Source organism: Chlorocebus sabaeus, chromosome 15 (genome assembly GCF_047675955.1).
Source record: "Chlorocebus sabaeus isolate Y175 chromosome 15, mChlSab1.0.hap1, whole genome shotgun sequence".
Lineage (NCBI taxonomy): Eukaryota > Metazoa > Chordata > Mammalia > Primates > Cercopithecidae > Chlorocebus > Chlorocebus sabaeus.
The window spans coordinates 60,603,646-60,625,780 of NC_132918.1; the positions used below are offsets into that span (position 1 = coordinate 60,603,646).

General features: G+C 39.2%; 1 protein-coding gene across 1 annotated transcript in view; it reads right to left on the minus strand.

Moving 5' to 3' along the window:
• Window positions 1-22,135, minus strand: part of LOC103241700 (collagen alpha-4(VI) chain-like) — a 94,671-nt gene that overhangs the window by 67,506 nt on the left and 5,030 nt on the right. The window contains exons 4-10 of the mRNA XM_008009171.3: window positions 18,987-19,616; window positions 10,161-10,706; window positions 9,029-9,583; window positions 4,676-5,010; window positions 3,369-3,447; window positions 1,262-1,407; window positions 1,018-1,110 (exon numbers count right to left, since the gene is read on the minus strand). Of these exons, the coding sequence (XP_008007362.3) occupies window positions 1,018-1,110; window positions 1,262-1,407; window positions 3,369-3,447; window positions 4,676-5,010; window positions 9,029-9,583; window positions 10,161-10,706; window positions 18,987-19,616 (2,384 nt within the window). The remainder of the gene's footprint in view (window positions 1-1,017; window positions 1,111-1,261; window positions 1,408-3,368; window positions 3,448-4,675; window positions 5,011-9,028; window positions 9,584-10,160; window positions 10,707-18,986; window positions 19,617-22,135) is intronic.

Sequence of the window (22,135 nt, forward strand, 5' to 3'; positions counted from 1 at the left end):
GAAGGCGTATTTTATTTGTGATCAACAAAGATATAAAAGTCATTATGACCATCTACTGAATTCTTGCAAACAGAAACAGCAGAGAAGTCAAAAAATTAAAATACTCCCATCTTTGGCCTTAGAGGCACAGGCACAAGCTGCAAAGAAACACATCAAGAAGGTCCCCAAACTCGATTTTCTGATTCTCCAATCCATCCCTGTTAATGAATAACAACATGACAGGGAAAAATCTAATGCTAAGGCATGATTACAATTTATTTTTCAAACAGTAATTATAAACTTTATACTATTCTAAATTCAAAAGATTGATCTGCAAAGCCCTGAAGAGTTCATTCCAACAACCTCATGGAAAATCTTCCAAAGAAAACGTGTAAAAAGATGACACAGAGCCAGCGGGTATAACTTAACCTTACCTGTGTGTTTGTGATTATACCCTCATCATAAAGCTTCAGTCCCTGTGATTATGGAACCTTGACAGCCCTGAATATCTGAGGACCATTTCTAACGAGATACTCTCCCTTAGAAGTGTTAAGTAGTAATTTTCCTCTTGGTTAACCTAGAGTTAACAGAGATGCAACTCTTTTCTCAGAGTTTGATGCTGTAGAAAAGAATGTTAGATGGGAAAGAGGTATTTACTACTGTAAAGAAAGCAGATGTTGGACAAGTGAAAATATGGTCGAAAAGTGAAAACTCCTGTGCAGTGGCAGATTTGTGACATTATTTGTCAAACGACCACAAGAAGGTAGCATAATATGGTGGAAATCATGTGAGACTTAGAGTCAGGGAGACAAAGGGGCTTAATTTCCAAATGCATCTTCACAATGATGCAATTTTGGAATAGTGATGTCACCTCTCTGAGCCTCAATTTCACACATGTAAAATAACATCTACCTGAAAGTGTTTGTTAGATGGGTAAAATTAGAAAATGCTGTTAAATACATAACAGAGTCTGGTATGTAGTGGGTACTAAAATATCGTCTCTCTCCTTTCCCCTACTCACATCTGACAAATTCTTACCTTCCTCCCAGAACTCCCATAATCACCTCTGTACCCATCCTCTCCAAAACATTTTGCATATATATTGCAGCATGTTCTTTCCACAACTGTATCCTGAAAAACAGATCCATATCACATACTATTTTCTCATTTGTGTTAGTCTATATCACATTACACACTAAGAAGACAAAATTATCTCAACGTTTTTAAAATTATTGTAATTAATAGAACTTAGCAAAGGATGACGTTTTTAAAAAGTACTTACAAGTTGCTTCAGTAAGACGCTTGGGAGGGATTGCAGTGTGATGCTCAGAGGTTGCTTATATGCAAACCCTCTGCCAAATTCCAGCTCCTGGAGCTCTTCTAATTTATGGACACCTTCCAGGCCAATGATTAGGAGTCCAGAGAATCCTTCACAATTTCAACAGGTGGGAGATTACGTTCATGTCTTTTGAATGGTCTATCATTGTCCCAGCCCCACGTATTCATCCATCATTCCACCATTCCCATAGCCTTCACTTGTCTTGTCTCAAACTGCATTTTGTTACAATTAAAAGTTTGTGGCATGCCTTCTTGAAGAATTGGTCTGATACCTTTCAATCCCACCAGCTGAAAGTTAAGCAGAACCACAAAGGACTCTCATAGCTCTCTTATAGCCCCCATTTTGTCATTTCACAGATGGTTTTCAGCCCTCATTGTAATAGATTACTTCCTTCTAAGCCTATCCCTGAAGTTGACTTTTGGTTTACACTTAGGAATTGTGGCAGTCACTGTGACTGTTCACAAATATGCTGTCTCCCCTTCTTAAGGGCACATGATAGGACTGCACTTCTTCAGTCAGATTATCAACACTCATTGAACCTCAATTCCTTACCTGTAAAATATTATCTATCTCATGAAAGTTAAAAGTGACCATATGGCTCACTCTAGCTAATTAAATGCGAGCAGAAGTGACATATGTTAATCCCCAGGAGAAATTTTAAGAGTAGTACACAATTTGCCCCATTTCCTTTCCCTTGCCACAGCAATTACAAAAACAGCTGTTGGGATATACCCTCCTTCAGCCTGGGTTCTTGAACGGTGAGCAGGAGGCAAAGATGAACCACTTCTTGCTACTTTAAGTCACTGAGATTTGGAAGTTGTTATTGCTGTATAATCTAGCCTATCCTACCAATGCATGCATTAAGAGATCATCTGGATTTGTCCACAAAACAAAAATACAAATGAACAAGGGTATTTTGGAAATTCAACTAGAAATCACCTTGTTCGTCAAATTTCAAAACAAATATTACTGTTAATAGTTTGAACAGTAAGTTCTTGGCACGTACACACAAATCAGCTTTTTGCTATGGTAAACAAGCTGCTTGAAAATTGTGTGGTTAAAAGTTGAGTGCATATTCTTAATTATTCCTTAAAACTAAATTCTTTGAAATGTAATTTCTGATCTAGTATAGCATGTAAGCAAAGTTTAGTCTCTTGTTGCATACTCCCAAATCCCCTCCAGAAAACATGCAACAACTTAAACTTCCAGTGGCAATCTATGCAGTGAATTAAGATGGGAGTAAGTTGTCATAAAAAATATTCTAGCACATTATTAACCAATGGTAAACATCATCCCCAGCAAAATATGTTGAATATACTCAAGAGGAAAAGGGGTGAAAGGAACTTGAACAAGTTGCTGGTTGTTCATCCTTAGATTGCTTTAGAGCCTTTACATGGCACAAAGTGGGAATGGTGAGAGCCATAGTGTACAGTTGGACAAGTTGTGCTGTGCAAGACCACCCATCTGAGAGAGCTGATGAATGGCCAAATCCAGCCAGCATACCCCTCACCACCCAGGAGCCCAATACACTTGCATCCATGCAGTGTATTGGATGTCTTTCTCTGATTGCACAAAGATGCCATATAGACTAGCAGCAGGAACTCTTGGAGATGGAGAAGGAGGAATAATTAAGAGCAAAGAGAAGGGAACTACAATGCAAAGAGCAGGGCCCAGCTTTAGACTGACTCCAGAGTTTAGGAGAAAATGATATATGGACCCCAGATTGGCCTAAAAGAACAAACAGCCCCTCTCACCATTGAAGTAGGAGGTGTACCTTCAACCTCCCACCCTCAAAAGCTAGTCCCGTCTGAGTCAGAAGACCCCTGGTCAGTGTCAGGGACACTGTTGAAGAAGGCAGAGAGTCTCAGCCCCAAAACATCCTCTGGCCCATACGAAGAAGGAGACGGGGCATCAGCCTCATGAGCACGGAGCCCCACGCACTGGGTGAGCACACAGGAAGCTTCATAGAGTCCAGTGCCATCTGGAGAGCTGAGTGCCTCAGTTCCAGTGGGAGGAGGGAGGCCCACACTGGGCAACCCTATGCACTTACCTCTGCTGTGGAGAAACTCCGATGTTTTTTTCAGTCTCTTTAAATCATCATCCAGTCCATCTGTAAACACTAAAAGAACCTGTTGTTTATGAGAAAGGGGGTTGACAGAGCCAGATAAGGAGGGAGGGAGAAAAGAGGAGTAGGAAGGAGGGAGGGTGGGGAAGGAAGAGAAAAGGAAGGTAGTAAGAGAGTGAGAGCAGGGAGGAAAAGGGAAGGGAGGGAAGGGAAGGAAGAAAGGGAAGGAGGGAGGAAGAAGGGAGGGAACAGAGGGGAAGGGGAGAAGGAATGCATAAAATGGATATTATAAATTGTACATTTACTTAAAATGCAAGAGTGAGTTTTTCTGGTTATGCCTAGCCTTTCACCCTGTTCCTTTTTACTTATTCTTTTATTACACATTCATCTTTATTTCAACCTCCCCATCCCCCTGAAAAAAAAGAGGATTTGAATCAGCTGAACTTATTTAAAAATACCTTCCAAAAATGCTTACAATATTTATCCTTATCAACCAAAAATACCAAAATATTAACAGAGAGGTGTGTGTGCATGTGTGGTGTATGCAGTGTGAGCGGGGGTGGAGGGGAGGAGATGTGGGGGTGGTTATTGCTATTTTCTGTTATACTTTGTAATGTATTTTCTACAATTGAAATGTGTTTATTTGCTCATAAGAAATTTCTTATTTAAAACAGGAATAAAAAATAAAACATGGATGATATTAGTCAAAAAATACATCCATTAGATGCATGACTAAAGGAAAAGCTAAATGTAAGTTATGAAGTTTGGGGATGTCATTTCCTAACAAACATCACATAAAAGCTTTCCATCTCTGTGGGCTTTTGTGAGTATATAGTTCAGAGAACAGCAGAAGGGAGGGAGAGGCTTGAGGGGTGAGCTGTACTAAATAGCTGTTACTAAAGACAGTTCAAGATGCTGACTAGAAAAATAGCAAGCCTACTCTAAATGGTAATGAGTGACCATAAAAAGCTAAGGAGTCTTAAAACACCATCCAAGTTGTCTTGGAATTTATATTATGGAAGAATATGGATCACTAAACTGTGGGCAATTTGAGAGCAGGGACTTTATTCTTATATTCCTACTAGCATTATTGAGCATAGAATCTCTAGGGCTTAAAAAATATTTGTTGTTGAATGAAAACACATCTCTTGTTGGTTCTTATTGGGTAACAGTATGGTTTTCCTCTGTGTAAGATCACCAATTAAGAACAATTTAGTTGGCCTCAGTCACAAAGCCTTGTCCATTCTACCCTACTTGATGGCTCCATAGCAAGGGTTCTCAGCATTTATTACCTTTACTTTAGCAGAAGAGAGATGAATAGCATTATCTCCCAAGGACTGCAAAAAGTTCACATCCATATTGTTATTCTTGGCAGCCTGATGAACCAAGAATTTCTGGATGATCTCATAACTGTATTTTTCAAAGCCTGAGTCAAAGATAAGTTTGCCATTTGAGCCAGGAACCAAGTAGCGGAATCTTGGGTTGATCTGATTAGGAATGCCACAGCTGATGTTAGAAAGCAAAGTCAACTGTTGCATCAGTTCTGGCAGTAACCCTTGAAGCTTCTGCTGAACTTGCTTTGAATGGGTTGAGATATCAATTCCTACAGACAAATCCAGGTTGCATCCTTTGAAGGTGAAGAAAATAAAATTAGTCATCTGCAGATGCATAGCTGAGCCTAGAAGATATCAGCCAGTCTAGCCCTAAAAGACAAACCCACCAACCCACAGTAATATAAGCTAAATAGTGGTAGTTTAAGTTTTGGGATTGTTTGTTACACAGCAAAAGCTAACTGATACAATACATACTGTTTCATAGTTTTATGCCTCTGCAGATCCTATTCCCTTTGCCTAAAGTGTCTTTTCCCATCTTCCCACCCCAGTCTGGTCCTTCAAGTAGTAGTTCAAGTGCCTGCCCCACCCCACTCCCCAAGCACTCTCTGGTTCTTGTCCCCACCTCCTCATGTTAAGTTATTAAATGCCCCCGCATGTCCATTGTTACTTTACTTGACCTTCTTCCCTACTAAACAAGGATTCCTTGATAGTAAGGACTATGCCATCTAATTTTCCAATTGCCCAATACAGATGTTCATTAAATGTTTGATAAATCAATGAAGAAAAGCAATGAAGAAAAATCAAAAAAAGAAAATATAAACGAGCCTTGAGTCTCTTTCAACAATAACTGGAATTATCTCCTTCTTCCCTGAAAGTGTTTTTCCTCATTCACCACCCATTTCAGCAGCATGGGAGCATATTAGAAAATGTCAGGAAAAAAATCACTCCCAATTTTCTGTATCTTATGTCTAAAAATATTTAAGCCCTCTTGGGAAGGTTTTCTCTGGAATTTGAAGGCCCATTAATATTTAAGGCTGTACCTATACACTTACTAGTACATAATAAAATTATGCACAAAATTCCACTACAGATCAAAAGTTGATGGTCAGAGACACATCTGAGTTAGAATCTGGTTGGATGAATTAAAATGTAACAACCATAAAAGGGCACCTATTAATTACTTCTGCACAACAAGTATAACTTAGGACTGTCCAAGGCAATCCAGGACATGCAAACATTTTCTCCTTAGACCATCACACACTAGATTATATGATGATGTAAGGATCTGTGTCTGTAACAGAATCTGTATACCTTTATCGGAATCTGCAAGAACAGAACTGCAGATGGGGAGGAACAATTTGAGGGAAAATAAATATGTAGTAGACCATTCACCATGGACACTAGCTTCAAGTTTCCCAAAAACCTGAGATCAGAGCTGAGTCATGAGCATTCAATCCCCTAAATGTCATACTCCACGCTAGCTGGTAAGATATATTTCTGTAATTGCCAAGACAGAAAATGCCTTCCCCTCCTCATTTCACATAAAATATCTTGGTTTGGTTTGGTTTGGTTTTTTAAATATGTAATTCAAATTTATAAAAATGAGCTTTCACAGATGTAAATCCCATTTCTATATTGGACCTAATTTCAGAAAAAAAGGAATTTCCTTTTTGTAGTATGGCATATTATTCCAACATTTCTAATTCACATTTTCACCAGGAACATTTCCAGCTGGCTCTGTTCTATAATTGACAAATGCAAGAAGCAATTTCCCTCCCTTTTAATGGAGAGGATTAAATCTTGCCAGGTAATCTCTAAGGTCTTTTTCAGGTTTATGATTCTAGAATTCTATCATTAATGAGAGTCTAGCCCTTATTAAAGTGTCTAACTAATTTCATCAAAAAAGTTAAAGACAAAGTTGAAGATAAACATAAATCCTAACTTACTATATGGGGCAAAATAAACTGAAAAAAGAAGCTAAATCCTATATCTCTTCTCCCCAGTGTAATATCTACCCACATATAAACAAAAAATAGGACTTTGATGACTAAAAAAATCTGAACTACTTAATGTAGGACATACCATAATTCATGCTTCTTTTAAAAATAATTGTCTATGTGCATTCTTTTCAAATGATTTTCAAATTTGGCTAGACTACTGCAAAGTAGTTATATTTTTTAGTCAATATAAGCAAAGATATTAATTTAATGTCCTAGAAAATTGGACTTCAAAGAGTTGGTGGAATGCAGGGTTCTCATCTTAGTCCTCCAAAACTGAGTCTCTGTTTCCAAAATAAGACCTGGCCCAAGCCAGTCACAGTGGTTCAAACCTATAATCCCAACACTTTGGGAGGACAAAGAGGAAGGACTGTTTGAGTCTAGGAGTTCAACCAGCCTGGATAACACTGGGAGACTCTGTCCCTACATAAAATTTTTTTTAAAAAACGAGCCGATGTCCACTCCCCTGTGGTCCCAGCTAGAGGTGAGAGGATTGCTTGAGCCTGGGAGGTTGAGGCTGCAGTGACCTGGAATCATACCACTGCACTCCAGCCTGGGTGACAGAGTGAAATCCTGTCTTAAAATTTAAAAACAAAACAAAACAAACAAACAAAAATCTTGGCCCAAGTATGGCCCTAGTTTCTCATAGAGAGGCTTCATAGGCATACATAATGCTTAGTGGTTGGACTTTTGACACCAAACTGCTGGGGAATTCAAACCCTGCCTCTATTATTTCCTGTCTATTTTTCTTAACCTCTCCCTGCTTGTTTTTTCTTAATCTGAAATTGAGTATCATAATGATAGCGGCTGCTTCACATGGGTTTGATGTGCATGTTAGATGAATGTATACCATCTAACACATTAGAAATAGTGCTTTGCATTCAACCTTCAGTTAAAAAAAAAAAAAAGGAAAAAAATAGTGCTACATACATAATGGAAAAAAACAAGTAAGAATCTTAATTGTGCCCCACCTGGAGCCTGCCCTGCCTTTAGAGTGCCAGTTAGATGGAATAAAATGTGTCCTTCTTACTTAAGTTTTCTATTACTTGTAGGCAAAAACATCCCACCCGATAAAATTATTTTTCTTAAAATACTGCTTGTTATCTCAGACTTGTGAGAAATCAAGTAAAATAAAGGATGAGAAAGTGCTCTGTAAATGTCAAAAGCCCATATTCTGCCTCCCAGCAGAAGGCTGAAGGTGGCAGGACCTCATCAAGAGGTACACAGTTAAGTAAGAACATAGAGGCGAGTAGCCTCTTCTTTTCAGCCTAAAACTACCAAAAAAAAAATCTAGATCCAATTAAATGCACATCTATTTAGCGACATAACAACAAAATGATTTCCTTGTACACATGTTCACTTGAAGGAATTTTGAGTTTTATGGGTTCCATTATATATCCTTTGATACAATTCCATACTTTGCTATATTATACAAAGTTATACCATTCTATCACATCCTGTGCTATCCTGTACTATACCATACCATACATACTGTATTTCACTATACTATGCTTTATTGTGCTTCATTATACTATACTATACTATACTGTACTATACTACTACTCAAAGTATGATGAGGACCTGCAAAATCTGCATCACCTGGGAGCTTGTTAGAAATGCAAAATGCTGATCTGCTGAATTCTGGATCTGCGTTTTAACAAGATCCCTAGATGATTCAAATGTATGTTTAAGTTTGGGAGGCCCTCAATCAGCCACTGAAAGGCAAGTCCTGGGGAAGAAAAGCAGACCCAGACTGTCAAAAGGAACAACCCCTGTCTTTGCCCCTTGCAGATAAAACTTTGGATAAAAACTTGAGGAGATGGAATGGGATTAAGGATGACCTTGGCCATATGGAAGAAGATTGGCAACAAAGTAGACAGACCCCTGTACAGAGCCTCATAGAGAAGACCCCGTATTCTGTTTCATAAGACTGACTGTCTAACTGACATTATTCTCTGCTTCTATTTCCCTCTTGACATGGCCAAACCTTCAGCACATTGTGTTTACACATTACAATCTGATTTTGCCTATGCTATAAGGTACAAAAGGAGGAGCTGTGAGGACTTCCTAGAGACAGAGTTCTAAGAAGCTTCAGGTCTTCAGAAGCCAAAATGATGACAACCATGGGAATGATTAAAAGAATCCCAGGGGAGGGTGAACAACAGCGTCAGCAACTCAGGCCCTACAGGGTGATCTCCTGCTCCCCTCCTTGCCTAGTTAGAAGGATCATAGTTTTACTTTATTAAGAGAACCAATAGCATCTCTAACACCTACGATGAGCTTGTGGATCAAATAGCAATTCTCTGTCACTCACCTTGTGGATCACAGACCTTAGAAAGAATTTCCTTCTCCAGGTTCTGCAGGGCCTCAAAATTTACATCATGGTACACTTTGTTCTCGTCATTAGTGATCTCCAAAAGTTGTGATTTTTTGGCTTCTCCCACCCCAATGGCAAAAATAATTATGTTTTTGTCCCTGAGGGCTTTGGCTGGTATGATTACATTATCTTGGGCGACCCCATCGGTGATCACAATCAAATATTGTTGAACACTGGGTCTCCCTCCTTTTGAACTGTCAAAAAAAGGCAGAGTGAAATTCAGAGCTTTCCCAGTGCGGGTGCCATCCCTCATCTGCTGAACATCAAAGATGGCACTGTAAATGTCCACCTTTGAGGAGTATTGGTTGAGCCTGAATTCTTCCCGGGGGATTGAGCTGAACTGCAAAAGGCCAATTTGAATTCCATCAGTACCAATATTAGATTGGTTCACCATGCTCGCCACAAATCTTTTCATCTTTTCAAAGTCTTCTGGGGAGATGGATTCTGAACCATCTATCAGGAAGATAATGTCAGCTTTACTAGTCTTACAGGCTGGGGAAAAAGGAAATAGAACAGAACATTCATTAGGAATCTGAAACCAAAAAAAAAAAAAAAAAAAAAAAAAAAACGGAAAGAATCTGAAGCCAATTAAGTACAAGTCCCCAGGGACAGTCTGGAATGGCATATACACAACATGAAAATATTTTAGAAGGGAGTAGAAGAGGAGTTCGATGAAACAAATATTCTGCAACCCAGAAAAGTTGCTCTGCAATTCAGAGTAGTCTCAAAATAAGACACAGCTGTATGATAAATATATAAAACTTCACCATCTTGCTTCATTCTAAGTTGTGGTAACTTTGAGTGTCCAATACTAAGCTGCCAACCAGTGAATCCATGATTAAAGAATGAAGCTGGCTGGGCGTGGTGGCTCACACCTGTAATCCTACCACTTTGGGAGGCCAAGGCAGGAGGATTACTTTGAGCCCAGGAGCTCAAGACCAGCCTGGACAACACAGTGAGATCCTGTCTTGGGGAAAAAAAATGCGTAAAAGAATGAAGCTTATTTAAATAGATCACGTACATATTCTTGGAGAGGTGGGAAAGGAGATTGAAGAAGAAAAAGTCTTACCCTCTGAAGAGCAGATGTCCTGTACCACTTCTTTTTGGATGTCCTTCAGTAAATCAAACTCATACACAAAAAATATCTTGTCTTTAGCTATTTCCTTAAGCTCATCAATGTTAGCTTCTCTTACTCCAATGGCATAAATGATAACTCCATTTTCCCTCAATCTCTCTGCAGCCTTAGCCACCGGGTCTGAAGATTTACCGTCAGTGATGACGATAAGATATTGAGCAACATTGATTCGGCCAGTGTCTGCAAAAACCTGAGTCATGTTGTTCAAGGCCTCACCGGTTGAGGTGCCACCTCCCCCCTGCTGGATGTTATCAATGGCTACCTTCAGCTCTGCCACACTGGGATACTGGCTGAGGATAAATTGACTTTGAATTTTTTCTGAGTACTGAATGACTCCAAACTGTACTCTGTTGGGTCCGATCTGGAACATTTTTATCACTTCTTTCATGAACGCCTTCATCTCAAGAAAATCTTCTGGATTGATGCTGCCAGACCCATCAATAAGGAAGTAAATATCTGCCTTTTCGACGTGCACACAACCTAGGCAATAAAAAGAAGCAAGAGCCCATCATAACAGAATCTGAGACGGTGAAGAACCTGAGCAATTGATCCCAATCTTCCCTCAGTACTCATTGTTCCATTGGCAGCACCTGTGACTCTGCCTATGGGTACTCTTTGGCCAAGAGCATGATCAGCTGGCACACTAGGAAGACCAGAATGCCTGGGAGTGAGTCTAGAAGCAGCCACCACCCAATAACTCAAAGAGGTTGATGGATAAAGACCCCAGCTCCCTTGTTCTTTGCATAGAACCACTCCAAGGTAAGTCCTGCATGGTTTCCCTGAGTCTCCAGTTGCCTGTAGCTCACCCCAAATTGGTTCTTAAATCTCCACTTTCCTATCAGCATCCCCTGGGATCACCACCCAGATAAATAATTTGCATCCAAATAGTTGTCTCAGAGTCTGTTTCTGATGAACCCCACTTAAGACATGAAGGAAATATAACTTGACATTTCTCAAATGGGGAAGTTAAGGAAATGAAAGTAAAATCAGAGCACATTTGAAGCTATGAATTGTTTCAGATTCCATTATTTTCTGCCTCCCATCCAAGTTGTACTTTTTAAGGACATGGGCAAAAGTGTGTACATCCTAAAATTTAATTTAATTTAATAATTTGACTTAAGTTAACTTAAAACATTCTCTATTAAATGAGTCTGAATTAGGAAACAACAGATGCTGGCAAGGCTGTGGAGAAATAGGAATGCTTTTACACTGCTGGTGGGAATGTAAATAAGTTCAATAATTATGGAAGAGAGTATGGTGATTTCTCAAGGATCTAGAGCCAGAAATACCATTTGACCCAGCAATCCCATTACTGGGCATATACCCAAGGGAATATAAATTATTCTACTATAAAGACACATGCACGCACATGTTTATTGCAGTACTATTGACAATAGCAATGACATGGAACCAACCCAAATGCCCATCAATGATAGACTGGATAAAGAAAATGTGGTACATATACACCATGGAATACTATGCAGCCATAAAAAGGAAAGAGATCATGTCCTTTGCAGGGACATGGATGAGGCTGGAGCCGTCATCCTCAGCAAACTAATGTGGGAACAGAAAACCAAACACCGCATGTTCTCATTCATAAGTGGGAGTTGAACATTGAGAACAGATGGACACTGAGAGGGAAACAGCACACACCAGGGCCTGTTGAGGGGTGGGGGGTTGAGCAGAGGGAACTTAGAGAACAGGTCAATAGGTGTAGCAAACCTCCATGACACACATACACCTATGTAACAAACCTGCACATTCTGCACATGTATCCCATTTTTTTAGAAGAAATTGTTTTAAAAAAGAGTCTGAATTAAATGAGTCACCTTGTGTTAAAGCCCAGTCTCCAGGGCAAGTGGCTTTACATTTAATCCTGTCTCCTTGGTTACTAGCATGCTTGGACCCCTTGCATCTCAGTTTCCTGATCTATCAAATGAGAATATTGACAGCTACTCAATAAGCTTATTGAGAGAAGACAGTAATATCATGTAAACAGAGCAGAGTTCAGTATTAAAGATGTAGAGTTAAGAGTAGCTGGTGTTTTATTTTTGTCATCTAGTAGATTCCTCTAAAAAAAAAAAAAAAAACCTTTTCTCCAATCCCTCTCAATAAGGGCAGCCCAGCCTTGAGTCGTTAATCTCTGGATTCCCTTGACCCCAGGAACGGCCTTTTCATTTTCTTGGCTGAAAGGTAAGTGGTCTGAGGTGAGAATTGGGCTCCTCTGCTCAGGTCTTCATGTGGGAGGACCTGGGTCCATGCAATATGTGGGGCATACTTAAAAAACCCTTGTTGTTAGTCTCTGATAAAACAGACTTTAAACCATCAAAGATCAAAAGAGACAAAGAAGGCCATTACATAATGGTAAAGGGATCAATTCAACAGGAAGAGCTAACTATCCTAAATATATATGCACCCAATACAGGAGCACCCAGATTCATAAAGCAAGTCCTTAGAGACTTACAAAGAGACTTAGACTCCCATACAATAATAATGGGAGACTTCAACACTCCACTGTCAACATTAGACAGATCAACGAGACAGAAAGTTAACAAGGATATCCAGGAATTGAACTCATCTCTGCAGCAAGCAGACCTAATAGACATCTATAGAACTCTCCACCCCAAATCAACAGAATATACATTCTTCTCAGCACCACATCGTACTTACTCCAAAATTGACCACGTAATTGGAAGTAAAGCACTCCTCAGCAAATGTACAAGAACAGAAATTATAACAAACTGTCTCTCAGACCACAGTGCAATCAAATTAGAACTCAGGACTAAGAAACTCAATCAAAACCGCTCAACTACATGGAAACTGAACAACCTGCTCCTGAATGACTACTGGGTACATAACGAAATGAAGGCAGAAATAAAGATGTTCTTTGAAACCAATGAGAACAAAGATACAACATACCAGAATCTCTGGGACACATTTAAAGCAGTGTGTAGAGGGAAATTTATAGCACTAAATGCCCACAAGAGAAAGCAGGAAAGATCTAAAATTGACACTCTAACATCGCAATTAAAAGAACTAGAGAAGCAAGAGCAAACACATTCGAAAGCTAGCAGAAGGCAAGAAATAACTAAGATCAGAGCAGAACTGAAGGAGATAGAGACACAAAAAACCCTCCAAAAAATCAATGAATCCAGGAGTTGGTTTTTTGAAAAGATCAACAAAATTGACAGACCACTAGCAAGACTAATAAAGAAGAAAAGAGAGAAGAATCAAATCGACGCAATTAAAAATGATAAAGGGGATATCACCACCGACCCCACAGAAATACAAACTACCATCAGAGAATACTATAAACACCTCTACGCAAATAAACTGGAAAATCTAGAAGAAATGGATAATTTCCTGGACACTTACACTCTTCCAAGACTAAATCAGGAAGAAGCTGAATCCCTGAATAGACCAATAGTAGGCTCTGAAATTGAGGCAATAATTAATAGCCTACCAACCAAAAAAAGTCCAGGACCAGATGGATTCACAGCTGAATTCTACCAGAGGTACAAGGAGGAGCTGGTACCATTCCTTCTGAAACTATTCCAATCAATAGAAAAAGAGGGAATCCTCCCTAACTCATTTTATGAGGCCAACATCATCCTGATACCAAAGCCTGGCAGAGACACAACAAAAAAAGAGAATTTTAGACCAATATCCCTGATGAACATCGATGCAAAAATCCTCAATAAAATACTGGCAAACCGGATTCAGCAGCACATCAAAAAGCTTATCCACCATGATCAAGTGGGCTTCATCCCTGGGATGCAAGGCTGGTTCAACATTCGCAAATCAATAAACATAATCCAGCATATAAACAGAACCAAAGACAAGAACCACATCATTATCTCAATAGATGCAGAAAAGGCTTTTGACAAAATTCAACAGCCCTTCATGCTAAAAACGCTCAATAAATTCGGTATTGATGGAACGTACCTCAAAATCATAAGAGCTATTTATGACAAACCCACAGCCAATATCATACTGAATGGGCAAAAACTGGAAAAATTCCCTTTGAAAACTGGCACAAGACAGGGATGCCCTCTCTCACCACTCCTATTCAACATAGTGTTGGAAGTTCTGGCTAGGGCAATCAGGCAAGAGAAAGAAATCAAGGGGATTCAGTTAGGAAAAGAAGAAGTCAAATTGTCCCTGTTTGCAGACGACATGATTGTATATTTAGAAAACCCCATTGTCTCAGCCCAAAATCTCCTTAAGCTGATCAGCAACTTCAGCAAAGTCTCAGGATACAAAATTAATGTGCAAAAATCACAAGCATTCTTATACACCAGTGACAGTCAAACAGAGAGCCAAATCAGGAATGAACTTCCATTCACAATTGCTTCAAAGAGAATAAAATACCTAGGAATCCAACTTACAAGGGATGTAAAGGACCTCTTCAAGGAGAACTACAAACCACTGCTCAGTGAAATCAAAGAGGACACAAACAAATGGAAGAACATACCATGCTCATGGATAGGAAGAATCAATATCGTGAAAATGGCCATACTGCCCAAGGTAATTTATAGATTCAATGCCATCCCCATCAAGCTACCAATGAGCTTCTTCACAGAATTGGAAAAAACTGCTTTAAAGTTCATATGGAACCAAAAAAGAGCCCGCATCTCCAAGACAATCCTAAGTCAAAAGAACAAAGCTGGAGGCATCACGCTACCTGACTTCAAACTATACTACAAGGCTACAGTAACCAAAACAGCATGGTACTGGTACCAAAACAGAGATATAGACCAATGGAACAGAACAGAGTCCTCAGAAATAATACCACACATCTACAGCCATCTGATCTTTGACAAACCTGAGAGAAACAAGAAATGGGGAAAGGATTCCCTATTTAATAAATGGTGCTGGGAAAACTGGCTAGCCATAAGTAGAAAGCTGAAACTGGATCCTTTCCTTACTCCTTATACGAAAATTAATTCAAGATGGATTAGAGACTTAAATGTTAGACCTAATACCATAAAAATCCTAGAGGAAAACCTAGGTAGTACCATTCAGGACATAGGCATGGGCAAAGACTTCATGTCTAAAACACCAAAAGCAACGGCAACAAAAGCCAAAATTGACAAATGGGATCTCATCAAACTAAAGAGCTTCTGCACAGCAAAAGAAACTACCATCAGAGTGAACAGGCAACCTACAGAATGGGAGAACATTTTTGCAATCTACTCATCTGACAAAGGGCTAATATCCAGAACCTACAAAGAACTCAAACAAATTTACAAGAAAAAAACAAACAACCCCATCCAAAAGTGGGCAAAGGATATGAACAGACATTTCTCAAAAGAAGACATTCATACAGCCAACAGACACATGAAAAAATGCTCATCATCACTGGCCATCAGAGAAATGCAAATCAAAACCACAATGAGATACCATCTCACACCAGTTAGAATGGCGATCATTAAAAAGTCAGGAAACAACAGGTGCTGGAGAGGATGTGGAGAAATAGGAACACTTTTACACTGTTGGTGGGATTGTAAACTAGTTCAACCATTATGGAAAACAATATGGCGATTCCTCAAGGATCTAGAACTAGATGTACCATATGACCCAGCCATCCCATTACTGGGTATATACCCAAAGGACTATAAATTATGCTGCTATAAGGACACATGCACACGTATGTTTATTGCAGCACTATTCACAATAGCAAAGACTTGGAATCAACCCAAATGTCCATCAGTGACAGATTGGATTAAGAAAATGTGGCACATATACACCATGGAATACTATGCAGCCATAAAAAAGGATGAGTTTGTGTCCTTTGTAGGGACATGGATGCAGCTGGAAACCATCATTCTTAGCAAACTATCACAGGAACAGAAAACCAAACACCGCATGTTCTCACTCGTAGGTGGGAACTGAACAATGAGATCACTTGGACTCGGGAAGGGGAACATCACACACCGGGGCCTATCATGGGGAGGGGGGAGGGGGGAGGGATTGCATTGGGAGTTATACCTGATGTAAATGACGAGTTGATGGGTGCAGCACACCAACATGGCACAAGTATACATATGTAGCAAACCTGCACGTTGTGCACATGTACCCTACAACTTGAAGTTTAATAATAATAAATAAATTTAAAAAAAAAAAAAAAAAAAAAAAAAAAAAAAAAAAACCCTTGTTGTTTATATGAATGAAATTCAAATGTAATTGGGTGTCCTATATTTTATCTAGCAGTGCTATCCTAGAGGGGCATGCATTGGAAAGGAGTGTAGCTTAGAGCAGGTAGAGAAAGGAGTCATTTACCCCATGGTAAGTGTTTGTTGAATTCTGGAGAGTAAGGGGAAATTGTGGAAAAGTAAGGCAAAAACCCAAACTTTGCAGGGACCTAGCATCCACTGGTGACACAAAGATGGCTGCCCAGCATCAGAGAAAAGGACCACTGTGCAGGAAAGGGCATCTCTGCAGCCAGCCCCTACAGGAGCAGCCCAAGGGGGCTTCACTATAGTCCAGGACCCTTTGATTGTCAAGAGGAGCTGAGTGCCTTAAATATTGCCTGCACTGTACATTCTTGTCAGTCTTAGCAGATTGAGGTAAAAGAGAAAGAGAATACTTCTTACAGTCTGGAGGTTGCCGAGCATTCACATCAATCATACACATAAAGTGCTTAGCAGAGTATCTGACACATGACAAATGACCAATAAATGGTAGATATTATGATTATTGTGATCATCCAAGACAAAATTCTGGTAAAATCATCATAGCTTCTATTTACCTCTAGGCTATCCCCTTCCCCAACCCTTCTAGACTCTGGGCTACTTTTTCTGATTGCAAGTTTCTTTTTAGCTTCTCTGCAGTATCAAAAACACACACACACACACACAAAACAAAAACAAAAACAAAAAACAACTCTCAGCTCTTTCATACTGTGAACTACTAGTGCTCCTCTTCTGTCCTTCTCATGTACAGAATATAGGCAGGTAGGCACACGGAAATGAAATTCACATTCAACAATTTTGTTTCTCATTCCCAGAACAGAGAAAGGAACTAAAAATATAGGTCAAAGAGAAAGATAGAAATTTGCTTAGATGTTTCAAATTTCTAGACCTCAGCACAAGTAATCAAGAAATTACCAGATCACTCAGTGTTTGTTTAACAAGAAAAAAAGCTCAGTGATTTTCCCTTGAAGACATGATTATAGCCTTGAATTTTTACCTCAGTTATGTACATTTCAACGATTCTAATTTAAATCTATGATTCTAATTTGAATCTAAGAAATACTAGCATGGGTAAATAAAAATAGATAAGAAGACAGACAGACACAAAGATTTTCATAACAGCCAGTAAGTGCCAAATCTAGGACTTAAAATTTGGACATTTATATGCCAAAGTACATACGCTTAACCACTATGTTTTTTCTGCTGTGTGTGTTTTTTTGTTTAACTGCATATGTAGTAGGAACTCTACTGAGCAACCTCCACTTTAGTGACTTACCAGATAAACCAATATTCTCCCTTTCCTTTGTAAAGCATGAGTGATGCTCCCATAAAACACTGAGTGCTTGAAGTTCTGCTTCACCCAGTGAAAGAACAAGCTTACCAAGATGAGCGGGTTTGTCCCCAGCTTGTTTATGGTAGTCTTGTTGTTATAATTACATAATCAATCAAATATCATGCAAATGAACAGGATTTGAGTGTGAGTAAAAGAGGTTTATTGCATCTATGAAAACCAGTTTAACTGCTTAGAAAAAGACTCAATAAAAGTTGTTTTTAAAAAAATTGCCAGTGTACTAGATAGCAATACAAAAGATGGCATTTTAAGATTATAAAAATCAATAGCTATTTCTGTTTCTGTTTTGAATTGTTTCAAAAGTCTTTCTCCTTTAAAGAAACTGAAACGAAATTACTGATAATACAATATTGGATAGTTTATAAAGAAAATACATGAAATCCAATCAGGAGGGCTCATAGTCAAAGAAGCCTTGGCCCTATCTTTTGCCAAAAGATTGGCAAATTAACATTCATTTATATATATTAAGTTAATTTTTTAAATTTCAAGTATGTGAGAAACAATAGTTTCTGAGAAGAAAATAAATAAAAAAGAAAATAACATTTTAAAAATTCAAGTATGTTTGTATCCTTTTTAAAGTAGTTGCCTGCTTCAGTGACTTAAGATTTGATCAGTCCACACTCGGTTCCTTAGGGCTTCTACTGTAAATATACACAACTCTTCTTCAAACTGTTAAAACGGAAGGGGGCCAGGTATAGTGGCTCACACCGGTAATCCCAGAGCTTTGGGAGGCCAAGACGAAGGATCACTTGAGGTCAGAAATTCTAGACCAGCCTGGGCAACATAATGAGACCCTGTCTCTGCAAAAAAAGTTATAAAATTAGCCGGGCATGGGGGTGCGTACCTGTAGTCTCAGCTACGTAGGTGGGTGAGGCTGGAGGATCACTTAACTGGAGGAGTTCAAGGTTACAGTGAGCTATGATTGTGCCACTGCACTCAAGTCTGAGTGACAGTGTGAGATCAAAATTTACATATTTTTTTAAAGGGAAGAAGGATAAGATAGGAGGTGCTAGAAATGTTGCCTTTTTACTTCATTTTCTCCTGCATTGTTTGGCATCAAGATAAACAAAGTTTCCATTTCTGGTTTTTTAATGAATTGACTTCAAAATCTTTTCTTTGTTGGAGGATAGAGGAGATGGGTACATGGAGCAACTAAAAAAAACTTAAGAAAAGTTTTTTATTTAAAAATACCAAATTTGGAAAAGACCGTCCTACCTTCTTGTAGGGGATAGCTCATCCCTCTAAAGGAAACTTTACTGTCCACCATCTCAGAGCAGAGCTGGTTTATAAGCTTGCTTCGTACTATGGAGAGCTGCAAAAAGGATTCCAGGGGGACTGAATACTTCCAATGAGGATATGATGCTATCTTCTCCAGGTCCTTACTCTCTGAGACATTCTGGGTGCCCACTGCATAGATGGTGATGCCTGCCCTTCGGAGGTGAGAAGCGGGTCTAGATACACTGTCTTGGGAGAAGCCTTCCGTGATGACCACAGCTATCTGCTGCACACCGTGGTTGGACCGGCTGCCCTTCTCCTGAATGAAAACCTCGTTTCTCAGGAAATCTAATGCAGCACCAGTCTTCGTCCTTCCTCTTCTTTCCCGGTAGGTTAATTTGTCCAAATGCTCCAAGATTTTGGCTGGATTCTGAAATGTGTCCAGTGAAAATTCGAGTCGTGGTTCCTCACTGTAGAAGACCAAGCCAAATCTCACAGTATCAGGATGAATGCTTAAAGAACTGACAATGGTCTTCAGGAAATTGACAACTTGTTGGAAATTGGGTTGCCTAACCCTGCTAAATTCCTCAATGAGGAATACTAAGTCAGCCCCGATAGCAGTTGTGCATGCTGCAAACAAGCAAAATCAGAAAGAAGGGCTTTAGCATAAGAACAGAATAATAAAGACAACATTAATATATAAAAGCTGTATTATGATATATTTTATATGTTACATAATATATTTATTATTATAATTACAATAATATATATCATATGAACTTATATTTCTACATTTTAGAATTCAATAGAAGCCTTTATTTGGCATGACCGTCAAAGAACATCACAGGGTTCATACCTATTTCAGAAATTCTCACATGGAAGAGTATTCACATCACTTGCAAAATATTTAAATATATGAATATCGACAATAAAGTGCTTCAAGATTGCTTCTCAATTTATCTAAGTCCATCACAAGAATCTGAGTTTTGACTAATTTTTCTTCATTTTTCTAGTTTCAAGAGACCCTGGGTCAAATTCTCATTTATAGGCCTGAAACCTCCTAAAATTAACTGTGGCTGTTAATTTCTAAAGGTTTCTCTGATCAATGTCATGTCATTTTAACAGAGGCAGCCTGAAATGTTGCAAGTTTCTATGAAAAATCTTTATCCAAATATTAGGCTAGCTGGCTGTTTCATTTTGCTACAGAAGAACCTTCCCTTCCACTTACCTCATGTGAAGGAATAAAACATAAACTTGCTGCCAAGAAGAATGCAAACACCACTCTCTCTATTTGAAATAGTGCCTATTGCAGGGAAACCCACTGTGTCCACATAGTGTCAAGGTCCATATCTGCTTTGATCTGTGAAAAAGGAAATCTCCCTAGCAGAGAGCCAAAACCATTCATGCAGAAGCTTGAAACCACTGTGTAAACAACTGACTATTGTGAAACAAGGTTTAGGGGCAATAGAATAACCTTTTAACTTTCTCTTTTGTCTCTTGGTGTCCTGAAATGTCCCCTGTGGTCCTTTTTCATAAAGAATCAAAATTCAATCCTAGATTTTAAAGGAGGATGTTGTCCACAATTTTAGCAAGTCTAAAACACAGACTCTAGAAACTCCAGACATCTTTGACATCTCCCTTCCTTCACCTTCTTGTACCAAGTGCTGTTATTCTCCTTTCAAATTGTCTTCAGGGTTCCTTCCTTTTCCTCATTATCAGAGTCACCCTTGGGCTGGGCCCAGACATCCTTTCCACGTGGCCAGATGACAGCTCAGCCTTAAAGTCCTTCTGAGTCTGAGGTGCCATTTGGAACCCAGCCTGCCTGCTGTAGGTTTCCTGAAAGACTGCTTTGGTCATGTCATATTTCTTGTTTAAAAGTAATTTCCAATTACTTCTAGTGTCTTTGGGATCCTGTAATCAGGGTCTATCATACCTAATCCAATCTCATCTCACTAATTTAATACTCTTCCACTGATCCAAATTGGCTCCATTTTTAAACTTTCTTCCACATTCATCCAGACCATTCCCATTTCCACACCCTTACCAGGAGCGTAGACCCCTTACATGGTTCTTCCCCTTGCCCAGAGTACCCTCCTTCCTTCTCCTGTGTATTAAAATAACACCTGTTATTGAGGGACCAGCACAATTCCTTCCAGCTCACATCTTCTAGTATGCCCTCCTTTTGTACTATCTATCTCTACTTAATGTAGTATCTCCATAAGGTGCTTCTTAGTTCCTTATTACCTCTGTTTGGATTTTCCTCTTCTTGTCGTATATGTGTTTGCCTTTTTTCTGCCCATAAATTTCCAAGGACCCCAAGCTCTAGATGTTGATAGGTCTGGGCAGAGTTCAGAGAAAGGAAAAATTGGCCACTTCTAGTTGTAGGGCTCAAAGGATGCTTCATCAAGAGGGTAACTTAAGAACTGAAGGGTAAATTTTGACTGTGGGCATCACAGGCTGATATTATAGTGTATTCAAGAGCAGAGACAGAGGTGGGAAAGCATGATATACATACAGCAAATGATGAGTAGCTCAGCTTGGTTGGTGAATAGAATGTGTACAAAGACTTAGCAGGAGATAAGGCTCAGTGGTTCTCAGCCAAGAGTGGTACCTATCTACAAGGGGCATTTTGGAAATGTATGGGGATGTTTTGGATTACCATAATGATTCAAGGATGATGCTGGAAGAAACTAGGGATATTAAACCTCTGACAGTGCACAGGACAATTGTACACTATGAATTGTCCTAACCAAAACGCCATCAGTATCTCTCTTGAGTGTCTTGGATGCCAACATAAGGAAGTACTTTATCTAATCTGTGGGAGAAGCCTGAGTGCTCCTTCTCCTGGACAAGGTTTATGGTAATTTAGATTCTTACTCAGAAATATTATCCCCTTACTCCTTATTCCATGGGAAGATACACTTTTCTACTCTACTCATTTCAACATAGCCATATGACTTGCTTGAGTCAATGAAATGTTAGCAGATGATGGAGCAGAGGTTTGAGAAATGCTTATGCAATTGGTTTTCTCTCTGGTACCTCTGCAATTACCAGGAGAAGAATATGCCCAGACTAGCCTGCTGATCCCAGGAATAAGATAAGAGATATGTGGAGCAGAGCCAAACCTAGATCAACTAACACCCAGACAA